The sequence below is a fragment of the Pan paniscus genome, chromosome 1 (genome assembly GCF_029289425.2).
Source record: "Pan paniscus chromosome 1, NHGRI_mPanPan1-v2.0_pri, whole genome shotgun sequence".
NCBI lineage: Eukaryota > Metazoa > Chordata > Mammalia > Primates > Hominidae > Pan > Pan paniscus.
Window position 1 is genome coordinate 214,895,939 of NC_073249.2, and position 15,434 is coordinate 214,911,372.

The 15,434-nt window shown below is 42.7% G+C and overlaps 1 protein-coding gene across 1 annotated transcript; it reads left to right on the forward strand.

Moving 5' to 3' along the window:
• The first annotated feature begins 1,373 nt into the window (after positions 1-1,373).
• Positions 1,374-3,637, forward strand: LOC129395023 (heterogeneous nuclear ribonucleoprotein C-like 3). Its single transcript, XM_055105525.2, has one exon. It carries the CDS (start codon positions 2,679-2,681, stop codon positions 3,483-3,485), a length of 807 nt encoding a protein of 268 aa, XP_054961500.2. The 5' UTR covers positions 1,374-2,678; the 3' UTR covers positions 3,486-3,637.
• Positions 3,638-15,434: the final 11,797 nt, after the last annotated feature.

Here is a 15,434-nt window from a genome sequence, read left to right on the forward strand (position 1 = left end):
AGCCTCCTAAAGGGCTGGGATTATAGATGTGAGCCACTACACCCAGATGAATCTTTTTTCTTTTCTCAAAAGATAGTGTCATAGTATTGGCTTCTATGCACTTAGGACAGTGAGCCCATCATTCAGTAACAATGTGACTCAGTACTGCAAGACCTTGACGCAGTATTTGAAAGACTATTTCCAGTAGGTGAAGGAGGCTTTCAGTGATGCTTAGACCTTCATGCCCTAGCGTTTGGAGATTGCATCCTTTAGAAATGACGCCAAGGGAAATCTGCGCATGAGCAGCAATGGATGGGACCATACCAGATGACTTAAACTTAAAGATATCCGAGGAAAAGCCTTCCCTAGAAGCAGACATCATCACCTGGTAGACAGCTTTTCCAAGACAATGGAACAAGACTCCATTTGATCTTCTTCCATTGACTGAGACTTGGTTTTGTATTAACACAAAATTATCAAACCTATATTCTATGTTGCTAGGTAGTTCCACCACTCAAACCAAACACTTTCTAAGATCTTCTGTTCAAAATGTAGCCACTCGCACTAACCAAAGCAATTGCTGGCTATGGAGTCATTTAGATGAAAGGGAAGGATCATAGCTAATACTACAACCTGCTTTCATCACAGTTGGGTAGCAATTGAGGATGCTACATTCATGATAAGATTTGTAATTTTGGCATGATTTTATTACAGGACCATCAGGTTCCTATGCCTGCTGCACAGTAGCTGACCAATATTCTGAGACAGCAGGCTTTGCAGCAGAGTTTAATGATCACAGGGTGGCTGAATGATAAGCTGGGAGGAGATCCTCAAATTCATCTCCCCAAGGAGTACTGAGGGTTTCCAGTGGATCCCAGATAGCAAGCGGCTGGAAAGTTGGTGTAGCAGTAAGAGGTATGAAGTCATCAGGATGTTGAAACTGCATTCTTTGGTGAGTTGGTGCCTTGCAGGGCCCTTCAGATCACCTGGCATCAGTAGTTTCACTGACATGCAGAACCTGAAAGAATATGTCAAATGAAAAAGTTAATGCTTCACAATGCTTAAATTGTTGTCTGCAGGACAGTTAAGGGGAACTGTAATTTAAGGTCTACATGATTTTGGGACAGTAGGCTGCCAGCAACCATGAGGAAGCAGTTCAAGCTGACCTCATGATGAATGCTGAATGAGCTGCAAGCTTGCTTTATTTTTGTTTCTCCCCCTCCCTTCTTCACTGATTAAATTCATAAAGTTTATATGTATGGTTTCAATTTCTTTCAGAGAAGCCTTACCCTAAGCCCTGAGACCACTGACACCCTCAGTAGCACCTCTCTTCCACCAGAATGAGCGTATAACCTGCTACCTTAGGTGATATAAAACCCACAAGACCATTCCATACATGGAGCTTTTTATTCTTATTTTGTAGGGATGACTTCTCTGTTTTTATAAAGCTATTTTAACTATAAAGCATTTTTAAAATATTGATGTGGCCAAAGATCTCCCAACAACACCACTCTCAGGTTTTATTTTTCTGTCTAATGTCCGGAACAGAGCAACCCCTTCCCTGCCTCACACTCAGGGCTATGAAGGTGACATATCAGTAAAATTCCATCAGTGCTTGTGGAGTTCGTGAATGAAGGCATTCTTTTTTGTTGTTGCTGTTGTTGTTGTTGTTGTTGACAGAGTCTCCCTCTGTCACCCAGTCTGGAGGGCTGTGTGCAATCTCGGCTCACTGCAACCTCAGCCTCCTGGGTTCAAGCAATTCTCCCACCTCAGCCTCCCAAGTATCTGGATTACAGGCAGCCGGCATCATGCCAGGCTAATTTTGTATTTTTGTAGAGACAGGGTTTCACCATATTGGCCAAGCTGGTCTTGAACTCCTGACCTCAGGTGATCCGCCTGTCTTGGCCTCCCAAAGTGCTGGGATTACAGGCATGAGCCAACTCAGCTGGCCTTAAATGAATGAATTCTTGACTTCCACTCTATCCCTAATGCTGTCAATTTCTTGATTCATGAAATGAATTTGGGTATGTGATATGAATGGATATTTGGTTCAATCCATTAATCTGCGGAAAGCCAAAAACCCAATCAGGATTAGCTGGGTGGAACTTCAGAAATGCAATCAGATATTGCTTTTTGATTGGAAGCTAGCAGTGCATACGTGGAAGGGCGTGGGTGGGAGTTGTGATTAGAAAGGTCAATAAAAGCTTCTAAAGACCCACAGGAGAGACCCAAAGTCTTCAAGCCTGGAGTTCCTGCTTGGTTCTTCCTGAGGTCTGAACACCCTGCAAACTGAGTCCAGATCTGGTAAGTCACCAATTTCTGTAAGGACACTCCCATCTGACCTACAGTTAGCCGATGTAGAATGATGACAGTGCAGCCTACGACGGCACAGAACTATATCCTGTCTTTTTTTCTTTTTTTCATAAGAACGGTTTCAAGCTTTGATCTTTTTTTTTCTAAATGCAGTTTTGTCTTTATTTCAAAAATGTTGATTGTGCTTTTCTTTACGTCATTTCAGAATTCTTGTTGGGAGCCATTTTGTGAAGAGAGGAAGACTGAGCTGTTTTGGCTGCATTTCTGGCCTCGAGCTGCAGTCAGCTTCTCCACGTAGAACCCGGCAGTAGGAGACTTAGAATCTAATCTCTTTTCCCTCCCGCCTCCTGTTTTTGGCTTTTGGAGAAACCTTATCATCCAACACAATGGCCAGCAACGTTACCAACAAGATGGATCCTCACTCCATGAACTCCCGTGTGTTCATTGGGAATCTCAACACTCTTGTTGTCAAGAAATCGGATGTGGAGGCGATCTTTTCCAAGTATGGCAAAATTGCGGGCTGCTCTGTTCATAAGGGCTTTGCCTTCGTTCAATATGATAAGGAGAAAAATGCCCGGGCTGCTGTAGCAGGAGAGGATGGCAGAATGATTGCTGACCAGGTTGTAGATATTAACCTGGCTGCAGAGCCAAAAGTGAACCGAGGAAACGCAGGTGTGAAACGATCAGCAGCAGAGATGTACGGCTCCTCTTTTGACTTGGACTATGGCTTTCAACGGCATTATTATGATGGGATGTACAGTTTCCCAGCACGTGTACCTCCTCCTCCTCCCATTGCTCTGGCTGTAGTGCCCTCGAAACGTCAGCGCGTATCAGGAAACACCTCACGAAGGGGCAAAAGTGGCTTCAATTCTCAGAGTGGAAAGCGGGGATCTTCCAAGTCTGGAAAGCTGAAAGGAGATGACCTTCAGGCCATTAAGCAGGAGTTGACCCAGATAAAACAGAAAGTGGATTCTCTCCTGGAAAACCTGGAAAAAATTGAAAAGGAACATTGCAAGCAAGGAGTTGAGGTAAAGAATGCTAAGTCTGAAGAGGAGCAGACCAGCAGCTCCTTGAAGAAGGATAAGACTCATGTGAAGATGGAGTCTGAGGGGGGTGCAGATGACTCTGTTGAGGAGGGGGACCTACTGTATGATGATGATAATGAAGATCGGGGGACAACCAGCTGGAGTTGATCAAGGATGATGAAAAAGAGGCTGAGGAAGGAGAGGATAACAGAGACAGCACCAATGGCCAGGATGACTCTTAAGCACATAGTGGGGTTGAGAAATCTTATCCCATTGTTTCTTTACCTAGGAGCTTGTCTAACAACAAATTTTTCACCAGATCCTCTCCCTTAGTATCTTCAGCACATGCTTACTGTTCTCCCCATCCTTATCCTTCCCACATTCATTAATTCATATTGCCCTGCACCTAGTCCCATTTTCACTTCCCTTGACACCCCTAGTAGTTTTCCTAAGTCTTACCCTGTAATTTTTGCTTTTAATTTTGACACCTCTTTATGACTTAACAGTAAAAAGGACGTATGGTTTTTATCAACTGTCTCCAAAATAATTTCTTTTTATGCTGGGAATACAGTTCTTTTCTTTCATACATAAGTTCAGTAGTTGCTTCCCTAACTGCAAAGGCAATCTCATTGAGTTGAGTAGCTCCTGAAAGCAGCTTGGAGTTAGAAGTATGTGTGTTACACCCCATATTAGTGTGCTGTGTGGGGCAGTTCAACAAAAATCTAACAATGTATTTTTGTGAATGAGAGTTGGCAGGCATGTCAAATGCATCCTCAGAAACATGATTGGTGTTATAGTCTTCAAACGTGTTTTCTAAAGTTGATACTGTGGGTTATTTTTGTGAACAGCTTCATGTTTGGGACCTTTTTCCTCAAAATAAACAAGTCCTTATTAAACCAGCAATTTAAAGAAAAAAAATTCTTGGTGGGAGCAGTGACCCATGCCTGTAACTACAACACTTTGGGAGGCCAAGGCGGGAGGATCATTTGAGCCCAGGGCTTCGAGACCAACCTGGGCAACATGGCAAAACCCTATCTTTACAAAACATTTGTTTTGAGGGGTGGGATGGAGTTTCACTCTGTTACCCAGGCTGGAATGGAGTGGCACAATCTCAGCTCACTCCAACATCCACCTCCCAGGCTCAAGCAATTCTCAAGCCTCAGCCTCCTGAGTAGCTGGGATTATAGCCACCCGCCACCATGCACAGTTCATTTGTATATTTTTGGTAGAGACGGCGGTTCACCATGTTGGCCAGGCTGGTCTCGAACTCCTAACCTCAAGTGATCCACCTGCCTTGGCCTCCCAAAGGGCTGAGATTACACCAGTGAGCCACCAATGCCCTGCCTCTTTTTTAAAAAATTAGACGGGCATGGTTGAAGAGGAGCAGCCCCTCCACACCTGTGGGTATATCGCATCAGGTGGGACGAGAGACTGAGAAAAGAAATAAGACACAAAGTATGGAGAAAGAACAGTGGGCCCAGGGGACTGGTGCTCAGCATAAAACATGTGAGAAAAGGAATGTGTGTCACAAATAAGTTCAAGGGAAGGTACTCTGCCTGGATGTGCATGTAGGCCAGATGTACGCTTCTCTCCACCCAAGCATCTCAGTGGAGTAGAGAATAACAGAGCAGCATTGCTGCCAACATGTCTCACCCCACACCACAGGGCAGTTTTCCTCCTATCTCAGAATAGAACAAATCTGCAATCGGGTTTTATCCTGAGACATTCCATTCCCAGGGGGAGGCAGGAGACAGAGGCCTTCCTCTTATCTCAGCTGCAAGAGGCCTTACTCTTTTACTAATCCTCCTCAGCACAGACCCTTCACGGGTGTGGGGCTGGGGGATGGTCAGGTCTTTTCCATCCCAAGAGGCCATATCTCAGGCTATCACATGGGGAGAAACCTTGCACAATATCCGGCTTTCCAGGACAGAAGTCCCTGTGGCTTTCCACAGTGCATTGTGCCCCTGGTTTATAGAGAATGGAGAATGGCAATGATTTTACCAAGCATATTGCCTGTAAACATATTGTTAACAAGGCACATCCTGCACTGCCCTAGATCCCTTATACCTTGATTCCATACAACACGTGTTTTTGTGAGCTCAAGGTTGGGGCAAAGTTACAGATTAGCAGCATCTCAGGGCAAAGCAATTCTTCAGGGTACAGGTCAAAATGGAGTTTCTTATGTCTTCCTTTTCTACATAGACACAGTAACAGTCTGATCTCTCTTTCTTTTCCCTACACATGGTGGCATGCATCTGTAGTCCCAGCTATTTGGGTGGCTGAGGTGGGAGGATCCCTTGAACCCAGAAGATTGATGCTGCAGTGAGCCATGCTCACACCACTGCTGTACTCCAGCCTGGGCAGCAGAGTCAGACTCTGTCGAAAAAAAAAAGAATCTTAACCAAGCAGTTAAAAAAAATCCAATTAATTGTAATCAGTAGGCAGATCCCAAATTCCTCAAAGAGGGAGAGAAAGAGTTTAGAAGGCGCTACATGCTAGCATCCCATTCAGACTGTTTAATCCTACCATTGTGGTTTTGTAAGAAAAACAGTCTTAAAGATTTCCAATAATTCCCACAATGGCCATAAATTAACCTGGGTGTCATTTTCCCACCAACTTAAAAAGGCACACGATAGGCCGGGCACGGTGGCTCACACCTGTAATCCCAGCACTTTGGGAAGCCGAGGCAGGTGGAACACCTGAGATCAGGAGTTCGAGACCAGCCTGGCCAACATGGAGAAACTCCATTTCTACGAAAAATACAAAAAATAGCCGGGCATGGTGGTAAGCACCTGTAATCTCAGGTACTTGGGAGGCTGAGGCAGGAGAAACAGTTGAACCCGAGAGTTGGAGGTTGCATTGAGCCAAGATAGCACCTTTGCACTCCAGCCTGGCCACAGAGCAAGACTCCATCTCCAAAAAATACTACTAATAATAATTATAACAGCATGTCCATTCACTCTCCAAAGTGTCCAGGACTGGACAATTAATTGTGAGGCCCTCTTCTCTAGCACCCTACGCTATAGCATATATGTGGATTAAAATAAATACACATAAAAATGCAAGTATATATTCTATATACTTTCCATATACTTATATTATATAAGGTCACATGCAAATTCAAGGCTAGCTCAAAGAGTAGAGTGGCTATATATGGAAAGGGGAGTGGAAGTGAATAATGGTAATAAAAGGAAACAGATAGATATAGATATAGATATGAATAAGTAGACATACACATATGTAGCTGCAAGAAAGGGGGTTGTCATGGACCAATGATGACAGTGAGCCGTGTAAAAAGGCTAAAATTCTTGTGATTGTGTTTCCATTTTCAGGATGAGTTGTAGCTTACCTTTTTAGAAAGGCTGATGATGCAGTCATAGCAAATAAGTGATTATAAAATGTGTTTCCTTTCTAGGGCAATTCTGGAGAAATCTCTAATGGTAGGAGAATTCAGTTTACTGGGTAGGTTATCAGATAAAATTTTACAGATCCAATGACACTAGCATTAACTTCATTGTCCTTGGTATTCTATAAAGGTTGAGTGAACAAATGGTATCTCTAAACTAAAATTAGCTAAACTGACAAAGAAAACTGGATTATTATTATTTATTTTTGAGACAGAGTCTCTGTTGCCCAGGCTGGAGTACAGTGGTGCTACATTGGCTCACTGCAACCTCCGCCTCCCAGGTTCAAGGGGTTCTCCTGCCTCAGCAACCTACATAGCTGGGATTACAGGCACACACCACCACACCCAGCTAATTTTTGAATTTTTGGCAGAAGCGGGGTTTCGCCATGTTGGCCAGGTTGGTCTCGAACCCCTGACATCAGGATCTGCCTGCCTCGGCCTCCTAAAGTGCTGGGATTATAGGCGTCAGCCAGCACACCTGGCCGAATCTTTTTTGCTTTTCTCAAAGATGGTGTCATAGTATTGGGTTCCATGCACTTAAGAGAGTGATCCCATCATTCAGTAACAATATGAATCAATACTGCAAGACCTTGATGCAGAATTTCAAAGACTATTTCCAGTAGGTGAAGGAGACTTTCAGTGATGCTTAGATCTTCCTGCCGTAGCATTTGGAGATTGCATTCTTTAGAAATGACACCAAGGGAAATCTGCGCATGAGCAGCAATGGATGGGACCGTACCAGATGACTGAAACGTAAAGATATCCGAGGAAAAGCCTTCCCTAGAAGCAGACATCATCACATGTTAGACAGCTTTTCCAAGACAATGGAACAAGACTCCATTTGATCTTCTTCCATTGACTGAGACTTGGTTTTGTTTTGTATTAACACAAAATTCTCAAACCTGTATTTTATATTGTTAGGTACTTTCACCACTCAAACCAAACACTTTCTAAGGTCTCCTGTTCAAAATGTAGCCACTCTCATTAACCAAAGCAATTGCTGGCTATGGAGTCATTTACATGAAAGGGAAGGATCACAAATAATAGTAGAACCTGCTCTCATACACAGTTGGGTAGGAATTGAGGATGCTAACTTCATGATAAGGTTTGTTATCCTTCCTTTGGAAGGTTGGTTAATATTGATAATTAAATGACTTGGTACTGAGAACAAGCTATAGGTGCAAATGGGTGGCCTATGACTATTATTGATTTCATTACTGGTAATTTATCTCTATGCCTAGAAAACATTAGTGTAACTGGGTCTAACCTAGATAGTGTTCCAGACTCCCACTGGAATCAAATTCTTTGGTTTGACACGCATTATGTAGATGGGAATGCTATAGATATCGACATAGACATAGAGTCAGAACATGACCATGTTACCCTCTGCCATATAATCAGAGAACTTAGTGAAACTAGGCACTGGTTCACTGGAAACTCTAGAGGCAAATAGAATGCATCTATAGCTCTACTGTATGAAATAATAGTTTTATTTACTGGATGCATCAATACTCAGGACATATTTGGAGAGGAAACTATTCTTTCTTCAATGGAGATGGCATGCAAGGATTACTTTATAAAACACACAGAAATGTTTTTTCTTCCCACCCCAATTCCAACCATTACCGTGCAACCTGTTGTCAATAGACGTTAAGGCAGTTGAGGCAGAAATAATTAAATAAAGCTTCATTGGAAGCTAAATGTCAGGATCGACCTGGAAGACACACACTGACAAAATGAGTGTTTTCCAAAGTCTGTTACAAGTTGGAATGCTTTTATAAGAAAGGTTGAAAGAAGGGAATGGGACTCCTCCTATCAGTTTTTTTTTTTTTTTTTTAATTTTCTTTTGTTTTATCCTGGCAAGGCTCTAATAGAGTTGAGCTTTTTTGTTTTTGTTTTTTCCATTGGAAGGGACAATACAGAGGTTACAATCATTGACTTTAGATGACAACATGACAGGCAAAAATATTTTCCTTGCAAGACAACCAGCAAAACTTCACGATCAGAATCAAATCAGTGTCCTTCTCAGTGTCACTGGGTGAAGCCTTCATCAGTACTTGAAGAGTCTCAGGCACTCATGAAGTCAAGATCAGATTCTTTACTCAGGGACAGGATGTAAGCCAATCATAAGACCTTCCACAGATGATTAATTTGGAAGTCTACCTAATGTGACCTGCAGGTTTTCACTGGCAATATGCAGGTGCAGATATGACAAAGAATAATCCTGACCTTCATATCACCCCTAGCTGATGAGGATTGGGATTCTTTTGTCCCTTTCTCTCCATAAAACCAGGTTACTCATCTTGTGTGGCAACAAAATATATGGTCTACTTAACAGAGAAAGAGACTCCACAGAAAAAAAAAAGGATTTTTATTATGAAATGAGCAAAGCCATGGGAATAGATGTGAGATTATTCGGGGAGGTAAAGGAAGACAAAGGTTTTGAAAGGAAAAATGAGGAGAATTACATAAAGTTTTTTGAAAGACTCATTCTTGGTCACAAGTATGAAAACCAAGGGAGCCTCAGTGCAATGTTGGAAGGATTCCTCCTCCACCCTCTCAATAACCCCCAACACATTTACCAACTCTTCGTTCACTCCCAGGATTCCATTAAAACACCCAGCTCAACACTGAGCAGCCTCCACCTTCACTTCCCTTTATAATTTTGACATAAATTTGTTACAGGACCATCAGGTTCCTATGCCTGCTGCACAGTAGCTTACCAATATTCTGAGACAGCAGGGTTTGCAGCACAAAGTTTAATGATCACAAGGTGGCTGAATGAGAAGCTGGGAGGAGATCCTCAAATTCATCTCCCCAAGGAGTACTGAGGGTTTCCAGTGGATCCTGGATAGCAAGGGGCTGGAAAGTTGGTGTAGTTTGATGGCAATAAGAGGTATGAAGTTATCACCAAGTCAGAATGGCATTCTTTGGTGAGTGGATGCCTTGCAGGGCCCTTCAGATCAGCTCGCATCAGTAGTTTCACTGACATGCAGAACCTGAAAGAATATCTCAAATGAAAAAGTGAATGTTTCACAATGCTTAAATTGCTGTCTGCAGCGTAGTTAAGGGGAATTGTAGTCTAAGTTCTACATGATTTTGGGACAGTAGGCTGCCAGCAACCATGAGGAAGCAGGTCAGAGGGCAAGCTGACCTCCTGGTGAATGCTGAATGCGCTGCAAGCTTGGTTTGTTTTTGTTCCTCCCCCTCTCTTTTTCACTGATTAAATTTATAAAGTTTAGAGATATGGTTTCAATTTCTTCCAGACAAGCCTTAACCTAAGCCCTGAGACCACTCAAGCCCTCAGTGCCACCTCTCTTCCACCAGCATGAGCAAATAAATTGCTACCTTAGGTGATATAAAACCCACAAGACCATTCGATACATGGAGAATTTTTTTCCTGATTTTGTAGGGATGACTCCTCTGTTTTTATAAAGCTGTTTTAACTATAAAACAATTTTATAATTTTAATGTGGCCAAAGATCTCCCAACACTACTTTCAGGTTTTATTTTTCTGTCTAATATCCGGAACAGATCAAACCCTTCCCTGCCTCAAACTCAGGACTATATAAGTCATATATCAGTAAAATTCCATCAGTGTTTGTGGAGTTCATGAATGAATGAATTCTTTTTTTTTTTTTTTTTTTTTTTTTTTTTTGGACAAAGTCTACCTCTGTCACCCAGAACTGTGTGAAATGGTGCAATCTTGGCTCACTGCAACCATTGCCTCCTGGATTCAAGCGATTCTCCCACCTCAGCCTCCTGAGTAGCTGGATTACAGGCACCTGCCATCATGCCAGGATAATTTTTGTGTTTTTGTAGACATGGGGTTTCACCATGTTGGCCTTGCAGGTCTTGATCGCCTGACCTCAGGTGATCCAGCCAACTTGGACTCTCAAAGTGCAGGGATTACAGGTGTGAGCCACCTCACCCGGCCTTTAATGAGTGAATTCTTGATTTCCACCCTATTCCTAACACTGTCAATTTCTTGATTCATGAACTTAATATGGATAGCTGATATGAATGGATATCTGATTCAATCCAGTAATCTGGGGACAGCCAAAAACCCAATCAAGATTAACTGGGTGGAGCTTCAGAAATGCAATCAGATAGCACTTTTTGACTGGAAGCAAGCACTGGATACATGGAGGGGTGTGGGTGGGAGTTGTGATTAGAAAGATCAATAAAAGTTTCTGAAGACCCACAGGAGAGACCCGAAGTCTTCAAGTCTGGAGTTCCTGCTTGGTTCTTCCTGAGGTCTAAGCACGCTGCAAACTCAGTCCAGATCTAGTAAGTCACTCATTTCTGGAAGGACACTCCCATCTGACCTATAGTCAGCCGGTCTCGGACGGGGACAGTGCAGCCTATGATGGCACCGAGCTATATCTGTCTTTTTTATATATTCCAGCTAACTGGGAGACTGAGGCAGGAGAATCACTTGAACAGGGAGGCAGAGGTTGCAGTGAGCCGAGATCGCACCATTGCACTCCAGCCTGGAAAACAAGAGTGAAACCCCATCTCAAAAAAAAATTAATAAATAAATACATTATAAATAAATAAATTAATTAATGCTTTAAAGAAAAAAGAAATAAACTTTGCCTACAAGTTTCATATGCAATTGAATACCTCTTAAATTTTGATGTGAACCGACCAGGCATGGTGGCTGAGGCCTGTAATCCCAGCACTTTGGGAGGCCGAGGCGGGCAGACCACGAAGTCAGGAGGTTGAATCCATCCTAGTTAACATGGTGAAACCCCGTCTTTACTAAAAATACAAAAAATTAGCCAGGTGTAGTGGCATGCACCTGTAGTCCCGGCTATTTAGGAGGCTGAGGCAGGAAAATTGCTTGAACCGGGGAGGCAGAGGTCGAAGTGAGCTGAGATCGTGCCACTGCATTCCAGCCTGGTGATGGAGCGAGACTCCATCTCAAAAAATAAATGAATAAAATAAATAAATCAATAAAAATATTGTGACAGGAACCAACATTGCTCAACTTGTACACTAATGTCTTACAAAATCCTTTCCTTGTCACCTTCAAATCTCCATTTCAAATGCTACACTCTGCAAAACTTTACCACTTTGTTGCCATTTCCTGATGATGGAGAAGACCATACATGTGTGTGTGGCATCAGAACTATTGACTCCTCCTATTGATGTTTAAGATATTCCATTACACAAACCTGGGTTCATACTTTTTGTTGATAGATCTTATGCCAAAAATGTAGGCAAAAAATGCCAAGCAGGAAATGCTATCAGTTCTGAAGATGAATTCATAGAGATGGAAATTCTTTCAGAATTTATTTTTCCAGCTTTTTTCTTTGTTTGTTTGTTCCTTTGCGTTTGTTCGTTTTCAGACGGAGTCTCGCTCTGTCACCAAGTTGGAGAGCAGTGGTGAAATCTTGGCTGACTGCAACCTCCTCCTCCTGAGTTCAAGCGACTCTCCTGCCTCAGTCTCTTGAGTAGCTAGGATTATGGGTGGGAGCCAACATGCTCAGCTAATTTTTGTATTTTTAGCAGAGACAGGGTTTCACCATGTTGGCTAGGATGGTCTCAATTTTTTGGCATCGTGATCTACCTGCCTTGGCCTCCTGAAGTGCTGGGATTACAGGTTTGAGCCACCACCGTGCTCGGCCTTTTTTTTTTTTTTCTTTTGAGATGGAGTCTCACTCTATTGCCCGGGCTGGGAATGGGACTCCTCCTATCAATTATTTTTTTAAATTTTCTTTTGTTTTATTGACCTGACAAGGCTCAAATAGAGTTGAGTTTTTGTTTTTGTTTTTTCCATTGGAAGGGACAATACAGAGGTTACAATCATTGGCTTTAGATGACAAGATAAAAGAATAAAACATATTCCTTGCAAGACAACCAGCAAACTTCATGATCAGCATCAAATCAGTGCCTTCTCACTGTCAGTGGGTGGAAGCCTTCATCAATACTTGTAGAGTTTGAAGCACTCATGAACTCACGATCAGACTCTTTACTCAGGGACAGGATGTAAGCCAAGCAAAAGACCTTCCACAGGTGGTGAATTTGGAAGCCTGGCCAATGTGACCTGCAAGTTTTCACTGGCAATATGCAGGTGCAGATATGACAAAGAATAACCATGACCTTTACATCACCCCCAGCTGTTGAGGAATGGGATCCTTTTGACCCTTTCTGTCCAGAGAACCAGGTTGCTCATTTGTGTGGCAACAACATATATGGTCTACTTAACAGAGAAGAAGACTCTGTAAAAAAAAAAAATGTTTATTATGAAGTAAGCAAAGAAATGGGAATAGATGTGAGATTATTTGGGGAGATAAAGGAAGTTGAAGGTTTTGAAAGGAAAAATAAGGAGGATTATACAAATTGTTTTGAAAGACTCATACTTGGTCATAAGGATTAAAACCAAAAGGGCATCAGTGCAATGTTAGATAGATTCCTCTTACACCCACTCAATAACCCCCAACATGTTCAGCAAGTCTTAGTTCACTCCCAGGTTCCCATTAAAAACCCAGCTCAACCCTGACCAGCTCCACCCTCACTTCCCATTTGTAATTTTCACATGACTTTATTACAGAACCATCAGGTTCCTATGCCTGCTGCACAGTAGCTTAGCAATATTCTGAGACAGCAGGGTTTGCAGCAGAGAGTTTACTGATCACAAGGTGGCTGAATGAGAAGCTAGGAGGAGATCCTCAAATTCATCTCCCCAAGGAGTACTGAGGGTTTCCAGTGGATGCTGGATAGCAAGGGGCCGGAAAGTTGGGGTAGCGGTAAGAGGGAAGAAGTCAACAGGATGTAGAAACTGCATTCTTTGGTGAGTTGGTGCATTGCAGGGCCCTTCAGATCAGCTGGCATCAGTAGTTTCACTGACATGCAGAACCTGAAAGAATATCTCAGATGAAAAAGTTAATGTTTTGCAATGCTTAAATCGTTGTCTGCAGGGAAGTTAAGGGGAACCGTAATCTAAGGTCTATATGATTTTGGAACAGTAGGCTGCCAGCAACCATGAGGAACCAGGTCAGAGAGCAAGAAGACCTCCTGATGAATGCTGAATGTGTTGCAAGCTTGGTTTATTTTTGTTTCTCTCCCCCCCCTTCTTCACTGATTAAATTTATAAAGTTTATCGATGTGGTTTCAATTTCTTCCAAAGAAGCCTTAACCTAAGCCCTGAGACCACTCACGCCCTCAGTGGCACCTCTCCTCCACCAGAACGAGCATGTAATCTGCTACCTTACGTTATACAAAATCCCAAAGACCATTCAATACATTGAGATTTTTATTCTGATTTCGTAGGGACGACTCCTCTGTTTTTATAAAGCTTTTTAAAGTATAAAGCATTTTTATATTTTGATGTGGCCAAAGATCTCCTAACAACACTACTTTCAGATTTTATTTTTCTGTCTAATGTCATAAACAGATCAAATCCTTCCCTGCCTCAGACTCAAGACTATGAAGTTCACATATTAGTAAAATACCATCAGTGTTTGTGGAGTTCATGAATGAATGATTTTTTTATTTTTTGACAGAATGTCCCTCTGTCACCCAGACTGGAGTACAGTGGCACAATTCTGGCTCACTGCAACCATTGCCGCCTGGGTTCAAGCAATTCTCCTGCCTCAGCCTCCCAAGTAGCTGGGTTTCAGGCACCTGCCATCACGCCCAGCTAATTTTTGTATTTTTGTAGAGACGCGGTTTCACCATTTTGCCCTGGCTGGTCTTGAACCCCTGACATCAGGTGATCTACTCACCTTGTCCTTCCAAAGTGCTGGAATTCCAGCTATGAGCCACCTCACTCACCCTTGAATGAATGCATTCTTGACTTCTACCCTATCCCTAACACTGTCAATTTCTTGCTTCACGGACTGAATATAGATATGTGATATGAATAGATATCTGACTCAATCCATTAATCTGGGGACAGCCAAAAACCCAATCAGGATTAACTGGGTGGAGCTTCACAAATGCAATCAGATATCACTTTTTGATTGGAAGCTAGCAGCGGATAGGTGGAGGGGCGTGGGTGGGAGTTGGGATTAGAAAGGTCAATAAAAGCTTCTAAAGACCCACAGGAGAGACCCAAAGTCTTCAAGCCTGGAGTTCCTGCTTGGTTCTTCCTGAGGTCTGAGCACCTTCTAGACTACATCCAGATCTGGTAAGTCACTAATTTCTGTAAGGACACTCCCGTCTGACCTACAGTCAGCTGGTCTGGGATGTTGACACTGCAGCCTACGATGGCACAGAAGTGTATCCTGTCTTTTTCTTTTTTTTATATGAACAGTTTAAAGCTTGAATTTTTTCCTCTAAATGCAGTTCTGTCTTTATTTCAAAAAAGTTGATTGTGCTTTGGTTGATGCCATTTTAAAATTCTTGAAGGGAGCAGTGACTCATGCCTTTAACCCCAACACTTTGGGAGGCCAAAGTGGGAGGATCATTTCAGCCCAGGGGTTTGAGACCAACGTGGGCAACATGACAAAAACCCTCCTCTACACAACGTTCTTTTTTTTGAGGGTGGGGATGGAGTCTCACTGTGTTGCCCAGACTGGAGTGCAGTGGCACGATCTCAACTCAGTGCAACCTTTACCTCCGGGGTTCAAGCAATTCTCATGCCTCAGTCTCCATCCTCAGAAGCTGGTGTCACAGACATCTGAAACCATGCCTGGCTAATTTTTGTATTTTTAGTAGAGGTGGGGTTTCACCATGCTGGCCAGGTTGGTCTCAAACACCTG

Bases quoted from the DNA above. Each gene is read 5' to 3' on its own strand.
- LOC129395023 (XM_055105525.2), top strand. From the start codon at position 2,679: ATGGCCAGCAACGTTACCAACAAGATGGATCCTCACTCCATGAACTCC.